A 14,943-nucleotide genomic window follows, 5' to 3' on the forward strand; every position below is an offset into this window, starting at 1 on the left:
TTTTTTTGCATTTATGGAAGACCACAGGCCCACACCTTCACAATCAACATTTCGTTTGCAAGGTCAAAATGCCCCACCATTTGTCTGTCAATAAATGTTCCTGCTAATTCTAGTTTTTCACTTTATTCAACAACACTCCAATAAATAGTTATTCATGTGGGTTTTTTTTCTTCTTTTGGACATACACACTGAGGATAAATTCCCGTATTGTTAAGTTGCTTTCCAAAATGGTTGTACCAAATGCCAAGGCCATCAACTATATAGGATTATAACAGTTTCATCAGAGTCTGGCCAGCACATAGATAGTATCATGATTTAAAATCTTTGATATTTTAATGTCTAAAATGACACTTTGTTTTTATTTAATTTTTATGACAGCTGATGCTGCTGAGTGTTTTCTCCCATGTATATCTGCTAATTGTATCTCCTCCTGTGAATTGTTTGATCATATCCTTTACCCACGGTCTATTAGAATTCTGGTGATAGTAGAAATTAAAATTTAATAAAACTTTATTATCATATGCACGCACACACACACACACACACACACACACAGTTTCATGGTAAAGACTGGCTAGTTCACCACACCCTTATTGTCTCTTACTGGGTGCACAGCTAGATGACATTTCCCAGACTCCCTTGCAGTTAGATGTGGTCAGATTACTGACTTTTATCCGGTAAACTAAGGGAACTGATTTTAGTTTTTACATGACTAAAGAAATACATTTCCATCTGGTTTGAGTCATTACACATTTTGGGGTTTATTTGTTACAGCAGCTAGCATTACCTGAACTAATGCATAGTTATAGTCTAATTGATTTTTTTTTAAGTAACTTAAACCTAAATTTAAAAAAAAATTTATTAATTTATTTAGAGAAGAGAGCATACAGGTGAGCTGGTATGGGGCAGAGAGAGGGAGACAGAGAATCTCAAGCAGACTCCCCACTGAGTGAGGAGCCTGATGCGGGACTTGATCCTAGGACCCCGAGATCGTGACCCAAGCTGAAATCAAGAGTTGGAGGCTCAACCAACTAAGCCACCTAGGCATCCCTATGATTAAGTGATTTTTAATTAAATGATTTAATTTAAATCACCCAGCCTATGCTATTTTGTTATGGCAACCTAAGCTGACCAAGACAGCACCCAAGGTATTTTAAGGACTATTGTCAGTGGGTAAGTGGGATATTTTCTTTCTTTGTTTCCTTGTTTGTTTCTTTCTTTCCTTCAAGTGGGGTATTTTCTTAAATTTAAAACTTCCATGTTATCCTTATTAACAAGAAGAAAAATGTCTTGAGAAATTACTATACACTTGGCATTTTGTTAGATGTTGAAGATACAAAAAAGTCTACATACTGACACTACTGAAAGTCTTTTCTTTTTTTCAGAAGACCAAAACTTGTGCCTTTTAGGACTTAGTTCCAGTATTTCCTCCCTAATGCTGCCCCTGATCACTGTCCCCAGCTCAGAGGGAGTTGAGGCTTCTTCTTCTTGTTCTGAGGGTGTTTTCTTCAGATTTTATTTATGGCATGAAGTCTATTCAATTATAGCTGTTTGTGTAAATATCTGCTCACCTGTCATCTGGTGAGCCTCATAATTCTCATTGATAAAGTGTTTCACAAACAGCTAGTGTAAGATACACGTTTATCAAGAAAATTAGTTGGCAAATAGAGCGACTCATGAAGTGCTTAAAAAATACTTATTTGGGGAAAGTCTACCTTGACTTGAGACCTTGCTCTATCACTCACTAGTCTTACAGCTTTAAGTAGTGACCTTTCCTCTCTGTGTCTGGGTTTCCTTGTCTGTACACACGTTGGGAATGACCAGAATTTATGTCATAACCTTATTGTGAGACTAAATGGGGTCATCTGTGGGTAATCTGAGCAGTTCCTGGAGTATGAGCTGACTATTGCTACTCTGTTCTTCTAAGTCCCTGTCATTTGCAACACATTTTATAAAATGTTTGGGGGATAGAGAGAGGAACTGATACATAGATGTATGAAACATGGGCCCTGCTCTGGAGAATTTGTAATCTGGTGGTAGCAGAAAGACAAGCATGAAAGATATAGAGGGAAAGTAAGTATTCACAGAAAATAATTCAAATCTGAAGGTAGGACTTAATACTAAATGATATATTATGGTTAATTAGGGGTTAATTCTTTTTCCTTCGTCATTTTCTATTTATTTTAGTTTCTTTCTTCCTTTTTGTTAACAAGGATTCAGATAAAGCCACATATAAAGATAAAATTTTCCTTCTTTAGCAAGCTCTTATCTCAGCTGGTGAGTCAGTGGATCCAAATGCCTCACTCTTGATGAGATGAGCTGGCTCAGTGCAGAGAGAAAAGCAGGGGAGGGAGACACCGTGTGAACCAGATTACTGCGGTCCCGGTGGTCCAGGGGGAGGAACAGGGGCTGGGGGCAAAGAGAACAGAATGGAGCCCAGTTCTCCCAGCTGACTAGTCACATGATGAGTTGAGGCAAATCATTCTTTCCTGGGGCTTCAATTTCCTTATCTGTAGAATTTTGATCTCCCAAGATTCCTTCCCAGTCTAGTTTTATGACTATGTGCTGGGGAGGGAGAAGTTACTACAGTGAGAAAAGAGAGCAATCTGGAATTGTAAAGGTCATGAGAAAAACTCCAGGTTATCAGTTACATGATTCATACTGAATAATTCCGATAATGCAGTAGCTTGCTTGCATTTGGTTTTCACTGGCAATGGCTGAGAAGTCTTAAACTTACTCCAGTACGTTCAGAACCTGAGCCTTGGGCCTCCAGGTGGTTGGCTGGGCTGCCCCATGAAATGCACTTTATCACTCCTGGAAGATGAGGTCAGGCTCTCCCCAGAAGAAATCTGTGACTGCGTGCCATAGGAAGAAGGATACAATAGAAGATTGTCACGTGAGCGATGTGGCAAAGACCTTTGTCCAGTGTGCATTTTGAGGGAAATCCCATCTTACAGAGGGCTCCTCTGGTCTGCTACCAGACGTCCTCCAGCTCTGCTTGCTTTCCGACGATAGCAATGGAATCCTCATGTAGTCTGCGTGGTGGCTCTTTGGAGCCAGCCTGATCAGAAAGGGACAGGATACTAAGCTCCCAATGCCTACAGTGTTGAATCTGTATTGTTATGATCATGATTATGAATCTGTTGACTCATGCTCCATGCTGTCTTACATGTGTATTAACATGTCCTATTTGTACCATTAAATTTTGAATTCTTGGAGGTTAAAATACAACCTGATCTCTATGATTCATAAGGCCTAGTCTGTAACAGTTGTGCAAGAAATATTTGTTGAATGAAACATTAACAGATGCATGCAGAGCCCCCAAATTATCTTGGGTGGCAGGGGTCCGGTTGTATACACTGGACTTTCCGAAGAGGAGTTCGACTCTTAAAATGGCCAAGAGAGAGAGCGATGAGCTAAAAACAAATGCTCAGGAAGTCTGCAATTTTATTTTGTTTTGTTTTTCTTTTGTAAGTACCTTGTCCTGGTTTGGCTTTTTTTACCCCCCTGCAGGAGCTTCTGTCTTCAAGCTCATCAAATGTCCCTGCATATTTCACACATTCAACTACGCCTAACAAAGTTGCTTTCATAGTATATTTTGAGTCATCAGCTGGTACATACAGTGCATTTAGCAACGTGCTCAGCTGAGTCACTAATCAACGAGAGTATTCTCCTGAGGAAACGTGCTTCTAGTCACTGAGGAACTGCGATTTCCACAATTGAGGCTCCATAACTGTGACAATTTAATAATTTTTGCATGGTGAAGAGTATTAGTTGCTTGTCAGTCATACTGCTAAATGTTTTGTTTTGTAAGGGAGCTAGAAAAATAAGATTGCAAAGCTGTAGCTGGCCGTTTTACAATATAATGACGGTTGAGGTTAATGAGGGTCAAATATCTTAATCTGTAAACACTGAAGTGATTTGAGTGCCAGAATTTAACCAAATACATATTTTTTTCTCAGAAATGATTAAAATACTTAAGATGACAAGATATATGAAAACTGGTCAATTCTTAGGTTTTGAAGTATTCTGTGTGAGAACAAAGGGCTGTTCAAAGGAGTTGGTTAAGATTAATGTGACAGCTTGTCTTTTCAGAATAATCAGATTTTAGAAATCGGATCTCACTTTAACTGTGCTGTTTTGTTTTCTCAGAGGGTTTCCTGTGGAGGGTTTGAGCTGAAGGAGGATGGAAGGCCAGGATTTTCAGGGAACTGAAGACCTGCCCCGCTGGGGGCAGCACCCATGGGAATTCAATTCTGGGGCAGTTTTGCTGCTTCCTGTCTCAGGACCACTGTGCTCTGTCTCTCATCCCTGGAGCACTCCCATGTCCTCCTGACAAGTGGTCCAAGCCATTTCCCTCATACGGAAGAACCCAAGACAGTCATCAACTCAGCAAAGGGCAACAAGGATCAAGAAATTGTAATACAAGCATACCACTTCTTTTTTTGAAAACATGTAATTTTAGTATTTGTTCCCTGTGTTCTAGACTTCAGTACGGAGCTCTTTAAAGGATAACCTCAGTTAGCACAGCTTAAAGACTTGGATCCCTGTTCGTTCTTCGAATCACCACTACCAGGCACCAGAAAACTAGCTCCCAGTCCAAGCCACAACTCCCACGTACTACTCGGCAGACTTCTTACCCATATGCTCTGCTTTCTTTCCTTGACGTCCTTACTTGAAATTTAGAAGTCTCTGGCCCATTAATGCCTCATTTTTCTGAGTACACAAAGCTCTGACTGTATACTGAGTCACACCTAATTGGCAAACGAGGTTCCAATTTTTCCAAAGGACATTTCAGTCTATCTCCCTATGAACAGGAATTTCTTTAAACAACAGAACCAGGATTCCTTCAGCTCAAGGGGATCCTGGAGTTTATGTAGTCCAGCTTCCTCATTTTACCAGATACAGAAAGTGAGCAACGGGAAGTTACGTGATAGTTGAAAATTATACAGTTGGTTAGTGGCCAGGCTATGACTAAAGCCACCTCTTCTAACTTCTAGCGCATTGTTTTTACTTGTGCTTTCACAGATTACTACGTAATTTTTTAAAAATAATACTCGAACCATAAGCTAGTTCTAAGGAGTGTTGTCAAAGGCCCAAAGCTGAGCACCAATTTCAATATGAACTTCAAACGCACAGTAAGCTGAAAAGCATTTCAGCTTTATGTCCTCAGGGAGATCACCCAGGTGTGAAGCGAGAGTGTAGCTATCTTTACACAGCTGATCCTTGCACAGCACCGGTTTGAACCGCGTAGACCCACATACGCAGATTTTTTTTGATAAGGACACTGCAGAACTGTAAATGTATATTTTTCTCTCTTAACACTTTTCTTAACAGCATTTTCTTCTCTCTAGCTTACTTTATTGTCAGAATACAGTGTGTAGTACATAGAACATACGGTATATGTTTTAATCCAAAGTCTATGTTACCTGTAAGGTTCCAGTCAACGGTAGGCTATTAGTAGTGAAGTTTTGTGGGAGTTCAAGGTTATACGTGGGTTTTCTCCTGTTGGTGGTGGTAAGGAGGGTGGGTGGTGCCCTTGACCACTATGCTGTTCAAGGGCCAACTGTACTTATCAATATTGGCATTTCAGGGCTAAGGCAGGATACTCTTGATGAAAACCAAACGTTGACGCTGTGTGTGTTCTGGGGGAAGGAATTTGAAGAAATCTCACATGGAAGGGGCCAGTAGCACTTACTCATTGAACATTATGCTCTTTTAATAAATATTTTTGCCCAGAGCATTTCCCAAATGGTACATGTGCTGATCTTTTGGATGACAGAGCTTTCTTCTTAAAAATCTTGTTTGCTCTTTCCCTTTCTAAAGTTCAGATCTCCAGTATAGGCCATTTCCTTGATGTTTGAGCTTCTATTTCACTCACTCACGTCTTACGAGTCTACCCGCTCCTTGTTGAAGGTGACTCTGACCTTGAGGTGCCCCTGGGAGTTCTTCTCACTCGTGCAGTCAGCCTGGGGGCCCTTGCATCCCCTAGATCTAACTAGGTCTTTTTTCATCACCAAAAGGAGCATCCTCTGAGGCGTCTGATCACACTTAACACTTAAATTCAAACTTGAGGTGTGTTTGTTCTCTTCCCACAGGAGCACCATCTTCCCGATCTCTGGTAACAATACAGCTGCTACTCTTCCATTTTTCCTACTTTTCAAACTCGGAGCTGGTTGACCCCTCTTATTAATCCCAATGTCATTCTGACTTCAGGTTTTATAACTGATTTCTTTCCCATGGGATTGGCTCTTCCCTTTCTTTTTCCATTTCACCTACAATAACGCAGATCCTTACCACCTCCCTTGTGACTTCTGGAACAGTCTCTTGACTGGAACCTCCGATTTCACTTTATTCCAACAAAACCTCCACACATTTGTCAACATGGCTTTGCCTATGTGTTGTAATGGATTGAATTAATATTCATGACTTTGCCTATGTGTTGTAATGGATTGAATTAATATTCATGGCTTTGCCTATGTGTTGTAATGGATTGAATTAATATTCATGGCTTTGCCTATGTGTTGTAATGGATTGATTAATAATCATGACTTTGCCTATGTGTTGTAATTGATTGAATTAATATTCATGACTTTGCCTATGTGTTGTAATGGATTGAATCCACTATGTGCCAGGCATACATTATCTCAATTAATCTTAAGCACCACTATATGAAGTACGTGTGTTTTTGTTATTGGTAGTAGTATTATTGGCAAATTTGTATTGAGCACTTATTATGTGCTAAGTACTTTATTCAAATTTGCTTAATTCTTATAATAATCTTATGAGTAGGTATTATTATCAGTCCCACTTTAGAGTAGATTGAAGCTCAAAAGGATTAAATGACCTGCCCAAGGCCACATAACTTGTTAGAAAGGCAACCAGGATTTGTACCCAGACGGTCTGACTCCAGAGCCCAGGCTCAGAGCCATCCTGCTGTATTAACACCCCAGGATTATAGGTGACAAGTGAGAGGCTTGAGGAATATTTCTGTCCTCCACCCTCCCCTTCAAGCTTCTTACATCATACTCTCCACAGATGACCTTGTGTCCTATGTTCCACCCTCCTTAACCCTTAAATGCTAGTAGGCTCCAAGGCTCTCTCCTTGGCCTCTTCTCTGCTAACTCTACAATATTGACCCTTGACCTTTTTGGAGATGGACCCCATTGAGGATGTGATAACATTTTGGACTATCTCTGTAGAAAAATGCGCGTAGACACACAAGTGTCGATAGGCCATAGGAGCCTCCAGGACTCCTCTAAAGCCCACCCAGGGGCCCCAGGCTGGGATCTCATGCTCGCACATGTTGAAATAACTTCTAGAGAGATTAAAGATCTAAAGGTAAAATATAAAGCAATAAAAAAGTTATAATAAATACAGAAGAGTTTATAACACCTATTATGGTGCCAGGGAAAAACTTTCTAAGTGTGCTATCAAATCCAGAGGCACAAAGAGAAAGACCGACAGATTTAACTTTAGGTGAATTTTTTAAGTCTCTAAAAGGTTTTCCCTAGTAGGAAAGCTCTGTAACTTTATGAAAACCACTCTATCCCTATATTAATCAAGGAGAGCCCCGTTGGCAAGGTAGAGAATCTCCGTACCACATGCACTGACCCCTTACCTCCAGTGACAATCACGTTTGCTTTCATACAGTAACAGAAGGTGTTGGCTCCTCTTGGCACGGAGAATTCTCTGACAGGCCTGGGAAACACAAGTCAGTTGTAAAGGTTCTACATTTCTCTTCATACAACGAATTCGAACTTTTACATAGGTTATGTTCAATAGGCTCCTTTCTAAGCTGATTGTAAATCTATTTATCCACAGCAAATATTATAAGTAATGATGAACATCCNACAGTAACAGAAGGTGTTGGCTCCTCTTGGCACGGAGAATTCTCTGACAGGCCTGGGAAACACAAGTCAGTTGTAAAGGTTCTACATTTCTCTTTACACAACGAATTCGAACTTTTACATAGGTTATGTTCAATAGGCTCCTTTCTAAGCTGATTGTAAATCTATTTATCCACAGCAAATATTATAAGTAATGATGACGTCCTCGNCCATAACGCCGGGATCACGCCCTGAGCCAAAGGCAGACGCTTAACCGCTGTGCCACCCAGGCGCCCCAATGATGACATCCTCATGGACTGACAAGAGTCTACTTGTTCCATAATGTGGTGACACTAGCATAGCACTTTGTACTGTTTCTGCTTAACAGGAAATCCAGTCCACCCCCCGGGGTGTGATCGGCCGGAGACCGATCCTTCTTAATCCAGAAAGGATATTGGATGGCTAACTGAGTGCGTTTGGTATACACAATGCCAGGAATGCCTTTGGACACGTCCTCCTCTCCCACCACCCACATTCTACCTGCTGTCCAGTCCTGTTGCTTTGACCTCTAAAATATACCTGAAATCTGACCACTTCTTCCCATTCCCATTACAGTGTCTAGATTCAAGCCTCTGTCCCCTCCCACCAGACCTTCTGCAATAAAGTGCTAACTTCTCAGATTCCACCATTGTCTATTCATTTGTCCACATTCCCACCTCAAATCCCGCTGTCATGCTACAACCAGGGTGATCTTCATAAAGCCTGAGTTAGAGCACGCCACTTCTCTCCAGGGGCTTCCCGACGCTCCAAGAGGGGCCGAACTCCTTCGTCTGGCCCACCTGGCCCACCTGGCCCACCTGGCCCTGGGCAGCCCCTGCCACCTTTCCAGGCTCACCCCCTGCCTTCCTCTTTCCCCTTATGCTGTGCTCCAGCCGTGCTGCTCTAGTCAGCCTCCCTGCTGGCTGCACTGAGCTCTCTCCCTCTTCAGGGGATTCTGCACAGGCCCAATGTGCGGGCCCCAGATCTCAGCCCCTCTAGCAGCATCCTCCTGTGAGTGTCAGCTCAGATGCTACCTGTCCACAAAGGCCTTGTCTCAACTCCACCCTCCCGCCCTGACTAACGAGGTAATGTCTTTTGTGTTAGTCTCTCTCCTGGGACCATGTTATTTTCCCTACATTTGGCATCTACCCTATAATTTTAGTATATAGGTTTTGAGTGTTGATTTAATATCTGTGAGTAGTATTGTGCTGGACTTAAAACAGCCCAAGCTTAAGTGAAAATGTGTAGACTTGAATCCTGGCTTCATCACTGTGCCTCAGTGTCCTAATTTATTAAATGGGATAATAATAATACTGCCCTCAGACACTAGCAGTAGTTGAGAGCTGTTACTGCATCTGACCAGATGGGGTAAAGGAGGGGACGTGTTGCTATGAAAGGGGACACCCAGAAGGAGCCCTAGACCAGGAGTAAGCAGGCCCTGAAGCTAGGAGGGGAAGGAAGGAAAGCAGCTGGCCTTCATCTCCACTTGTCTTGGATGCCCGTGTGTTCTTGTGTTCTTTCCTTTCCTTTTAAATACACATGGCAATGTGTATCATTCTGGTTCTTGTTTTTCCACTTAATATTGTATCTTGAAGATCTTTCCAAATTAGTACCTAAAATACTTCCTCATGCTTTCCTTTTTCAAAGCTCATGAAAAGAAGCCTCAATGTAGTAACATAAATCTAAAGTTAGAATTTAGAATTGTGAAAATGTTTAAATGTCCTGGAGAAGAAGTAGAAAGTTCTGAGTGGGGACTCATTTCGAGTTTTGCCAATGATACACCTTGTAACTATAGCTGGTTCGTTTTCTTCTACCTTTGTCTCCAAACATGGCCTCTTCCTGTGTGCTCTTGCACCAACAGTGCGGCCTCTCGGGCCAGCTCCCATTAGCACAGCTTCTGTTAAGATACCTCCTGTGTCTCACAGGACACAGTTCACACAGGCTCGCCAGACGGAACAGTGTCGGGGTGAATGCAGCCCCTTCCCACTGTTGTGGGTCCCTCCAGCAAGGGAGGAATGTGTCCCTTAGGCACAGAAGGCATAGTGCCTCGGGCTCACGGTACTTTCAGGGTCCTACAACAATGTTCTAATTGTTCTTAAAATTAGAAGGAAAAAAATTTAAATTTGAGGTCATGAGAAATGTTCTAATTTTTTCTCACATCAGAAAAAATTAAAATTTTCAGAAACCATGAAAATCTATTGACTTTTTTCTGAAACAGAAAATAACTTGAAGTATTTAAAATTATATCAAAAATAATATGTCATATTGATAGTATTATGGTGGGAGGGACCCATGGAGGTAAAGTGCCCAGGGCCACATAAGTCACAATGTGGCCCTCCGTGTGGCCTTCAGAATTCTCCATGGGCAAGCAGGTGGTGGTCATCATGTGCATGTTTTCTCCCTTTAGGCTCTTCTGGAGCAGGTTTTCCTGGAGCGGGTTCTCCCAAGTGGGAGCTGTCCTCACTTGGCTTGGGGCAGGGGTAGTTCTCTCTCCAACCTCCACCTCCCACCTGCAGAAGGCAGATGAAGCACCCTAACATTCCCCATTGGTCCCACAGCTGTGTTCCTTGATCCTTCTTTTCAATCATTTTAGAATTGCTAGTTGTCCCCTCTTTGCTGGGGACGGATGATGGCAGAAGGGTCATGGGACTGTTCTGACTACCTTGTAGTAATTCTGAGGATGTTTCAGTATACTTCTCTTGAAATGGGGCAGTAGTTGAAATCCCAAGACAGCAGGAAAAGAACTATTTGGCATCCTATTAGTTGATTGTGCAAAAAAATCTATTATTTTCTCAACTTCTCAGCATGTGAAATGGGACTTATACAGATTTAGCATTTAAATTTTTTGTTGTTGTTGTTGATTTTAAATACCTGCCCAATAGAATTATACTCTTTATTTTTCTGGCCGACATAATGAGATGGATTACAAATGAATGAACTGAAACTTTAAATAAAACTATTTTAACTATTAAAGCTATAATTGATGTCAATTGATTAAAAAAACCTTGAAAAATAGTATTTTATATACATATTCAACTGCATACTTTTGGATAGACTGCTTTTTTATTCTGTTACTGGGTGTATCTTACCCTAACTGGAACATACCAGTGTTCTAAGAAATCAAACTCTTTGTGAGAAATCGGTTATGATAATATCAGCTGGTATTTAGCTAGCATTTTATGGTTACAATGCAGGGAAGTATTTGGTTTGGTGTTTGGACTTGAGTCCAGGTCCTCCACACCATGCTCCCTCCTCAAGGATGGGGTAGTGGGTGAGAGGGGGTGGGAGGGCTGCCCCCTTGGTCAGGATACCTCAGCGAGCCCCGTAAACACCACCCATAGCAGGAGGGCACCAGGCTCAGTCTCATGTACAAGGTAGGCCCACGTGGTCCGTCCCATAGAAAATAAAATGTAGATACCATGGTACTTTGAGCACAGAAGGCTCCCAATAAGTATTTGTTTGACTATCTTTAAGAAATGAATACCTGGTTGACAACACCCCTTTCCAGAGTCACAGAGAACAGAAATGTACTGATTCTGGGAAGTTCCCTCTGAAGTTTTCCCTGGTCCACTTGAGATAATAGCACTTTTGAGAGGGAAACATTTCCTGACAATTTCTTTCAAAAAAATAAAAACCCACTCTGCTATCAAAAGGTCCACACTGGAGGAGATAATGCTAAGTGAAATAAGTCAAGCAGAGAAAAGACAATTATCATATGGTTTCTCTCATCTATGGAACATAAGAACTAGGAACTAGGAAGATCGGTAGGGGAAGAAAGGGATAAAGAAAAGGGGGGTAATCAGAAGGGGGAATGAAACATGAGAGACTATGGACTCTGAGAAACAAACTGAGGGCTTCAGAGGGGAGGGGGTGGGGGAATGGGATAGACTGGTGATGGGTAGTAAGGAGGGCACGTACTGCACGTACTGCATGGTGCACTGGGTATTGTACTCATGTTTACATCAGAAACCAGGGATGTACTGTATGGTGACTAACATAATATAATAAAAAACATTAAAACAAAAGGCCTATGCTGAATGAGAGCGTCCTTCACAACCGCTTCCCTGCTGTTGTCACACAAATGCAAGCCTGGGAGGGAAGAGGTTAGTCAGAGGGAACTTGAAGGGGTCACTGGGGGTGGGGTGCACGTTACAGAAGGGGTGCTGTTTACTGAATGTAAGATGGTGCGCAGACACCAAGGCCCTCGGGGAGATCCTGTGATTGATAAAGGAGGGCCATGGGGCAAGTATCTTTTCTCCCCTTGGAGGTGGGGGTAGTGGGTGGGAATGAAGGCAGGGAGTGAGGAAGAAGGCATATTTATTTTCTCCTTCAAGATGTGAAGTAAGAAATTTCAGAGTGCCTCACATCAAGGTATGTTTTTTTAAGTGGTGCACACTCTGCATTGTAACCTGCCATTGATCCATATGGTGCCCATTCCCAGGGGACAAGGGAGAGTCCAACGGAAGATTCTAGAGCAGGAGTTGGCAAACTCTTTCTTTAAGGCACCAAATAACAAATATTCTAGACTTTGCCATACTGGCCCTGTGGTCACAACCACTCAACTCTGCCACTGTCGCGTGAAAACAGCCATAAATAATGCACAAATGAGCAAGCGTGGCTGTGTTCCCATACAACTTTACGAGCAAAGAAATTTGAATTTCATATAATTTTCATGGGTCATGAAATATTATTATTCTTTTGACTTGTTCAACCATTTGGAAATGTAAAAATCACTGTTTACATCATTTTGCAGATGTCACAAAAACAGGGTGCCTGCTGGATTTGGCCCACGGGGTTTTGTGAGCTCTTCGTGAGATGCAGGACCAGGAAGTCCAAACCAGCACAGCTCTACAATCAGTCCACCTGTTCTCCGTATTCAAATTCATTTTTTGATGCATTTCAGTGTCTTTAGGAAGGGAACAAAGTAAGGTACTTATATCTTTTGAGTATAACTATGTGCCAGGCATTAACAGGCACTTTACACCAGTTAACACAGGTACTTTTCATAAGACTACGAGGTAGGTATGTTCATTCCCATCTAAAGACAGGAAAACAGAAGAAGAGGAGCTAATGGTATCGTGTGCATGGTGTTCAGTGGTCACAAAGCTAGTGAGCGCCGGGACAGAAACCAGTTGTGTCTGGCTCCACAGCAACCTGACTGAGGGTTACTATACACCTTCCAATATAATGACCTGTCACCGAACTGGGTAACTGAAGAAGTAATGCTGAATAGTTAGGTGCTCATGTCTGGGAAGCTGTCAAGCTATCGAAGGGTTAAAGGTTCAACGGATGTCTTGCAACAGGCCAACCTGCTTTACATGCATAATTAATTGCAGATGTTCATTTTCTTGCTGGTACAAAACTCCGTTTGTGAAATTACCATACAAAATTATAACCAAAATGGTAATCATCTTTGAAATGGAAATTTTTTCGAGAGGAGTGTTTTCCTGCCTTTTTGGGAGCTGTGCTGGCTCCCATTTTAACAGCTGGCCAATTATGTATTAGTATAATTGCAGTTTCATCGGGCTCAACTTAAGACTCATTATAGGAAATTGCAGAAATAGGAACATGGTGAATCTAGGCATGAAGTGGGCCCGGCTCTCCTTCTACTGAGATGAGTCCCCAGCGGCACCGGCGGTCAAGGAAACATTGTTATACTACATAACTGAGAAGTCTCTTCGGTTTCTAGATTTAGGAGAGTGGCCCAAGGACACAGTTGAAAACTCAGGCAGAATCCGACTGAATAGATTGATGACCACCGTTTGCTGAGGCTTTCTGCGTATTTTTACCTCCATCTCCTGACTCCTTCAGGCTGAATGTATCATCAACCACGTTCCAGGCGTTATGGTAAATACCAGGAAGTTCAGAATTGGGCTCAGAGACAAACTCCCGACTCTTGCAAAATAGACACTTTTCAGAGCAAAGACCAGAAAGTACTGGCTCGTTTGAAAAATAAAACCTACATAATCTAAGTGTTTACAACCACCAAATCTGTGGAACACGGTGCAGAGTAGGAATTTAAATTCCCTATAATACCTTTACATAAATTAAAAATACATAAAAATATATATTTTTAAGGAAATGTATAAACAAAAAGATACATGAAACCCAAGAGAACGGTTGCCTCTGTGTGTGTGTGTGTGTGTGTGTGTGTGTGTGTGTGTGTGTGTGCACGCACAGGAAAATGGATTGGGATACAGCATAAAAAGGAATAAAATGAGAGCGAGAATGTGAACAAGTAAGTCCTGCTCTTGAGGTTACTCCACTGGGGTGAAAAAAGGGAATTAGATTTGCCTAGAATCCTGCTAGTTGAAGGACATATTTTCCCTCCCAAAAAGAAGGTATACAATCTAAATGAGATTAAAAAAGATTACTATCTTATTTAAAACCTAACACAAGAATCACCACTTGATTGACAGATCTTAATGCTTGGAAAAAGGGAATATGGGCTCCATCATAACTTGGTCCCCAAGGAAAAGATTAGTGGCTTTCTTTTCCCTCAGTATTGTCATTATTATGGATTTTCACAGGACACAGAAATCAAAGTGTTCTTTAAAAATGAAATCTTTGTGAAAAAGCATAAACATCTATAAGCAAATAATAAACCTTTTAATTGTTACAGTATTTTACAGTTTTCAAGGGACCTTCACTCATCTCAGCTTATTTGAGCAGCACAAAAGTCCTGGGAGATAAGAAAGTATTATCTCCGTTCAGTAATGAGGTTACTGAGGCTCAGACAAGTAACACACCCAGGACCGCTCGGCCAGCAAGTAAGTGGCGGAAGTGACATAACAACTCGTTTGCTTCCTTGTAAACTTATTCCTTTACTCACATTCCCTCTTAGTAAATAGCACAGCCATGCAAACTGTCCTGCCAGCCAGAAGCCCAGCAGCCTTCTGCTGCTCTAAGAGTTCTTCCGGATCCTAAATGATTGGCTCTTCACCTCATGCAGCTCTTGGTTCAAATGGGAGCTCCCCAGAGCAGTCTCTCCTGACTATCCTACCAAACATACTGCCTCTGGTCACTTTATCCTATAACCCCACTTCACTTCCTAAATTTGTATCATTTATTAGGG

At 41.8% G+C, this 14,943-nt stretch overlaps 1 protein-coding gene across 1 annotated transcript in view; it reads right to left on the bottom strand.

The window, feature by feature from the left end:
* Positions 1-14,943, bottom strand: part of WDR64 (WD repeat domain 64) — a 119,570-nt gene that overhangs the window by 67,955 nt on the left and 36,672 nt on the right. Inside the window, exon 9 of the mRNA XM_034666663.1 lies at positions 7,622-7,701. Coding sequence (XP_034522554.1) covers positions 7,622-7,701 — 80 coding nt within the window. The remainder of the gene's footprint in view (positions 1-7,621; positions 7,702-14,943) is intronic.

This window comes from Ailuropoda melanoleuca, chromosome 8, assembly GCF_002007445.2.
Source record: "Ailuropoda melanoleuca isolate Jingjing chromosome 8, ASM200744v2, whole genome shotgun sequence".
Classification (NCBI taxonomy): domain Eukaryota; kingdom Metazoa; phylum Chordata; class Mammalia; order Carnivora; family Ursidae; genus Ailuropoda; species Ailuropoda melanoleuca.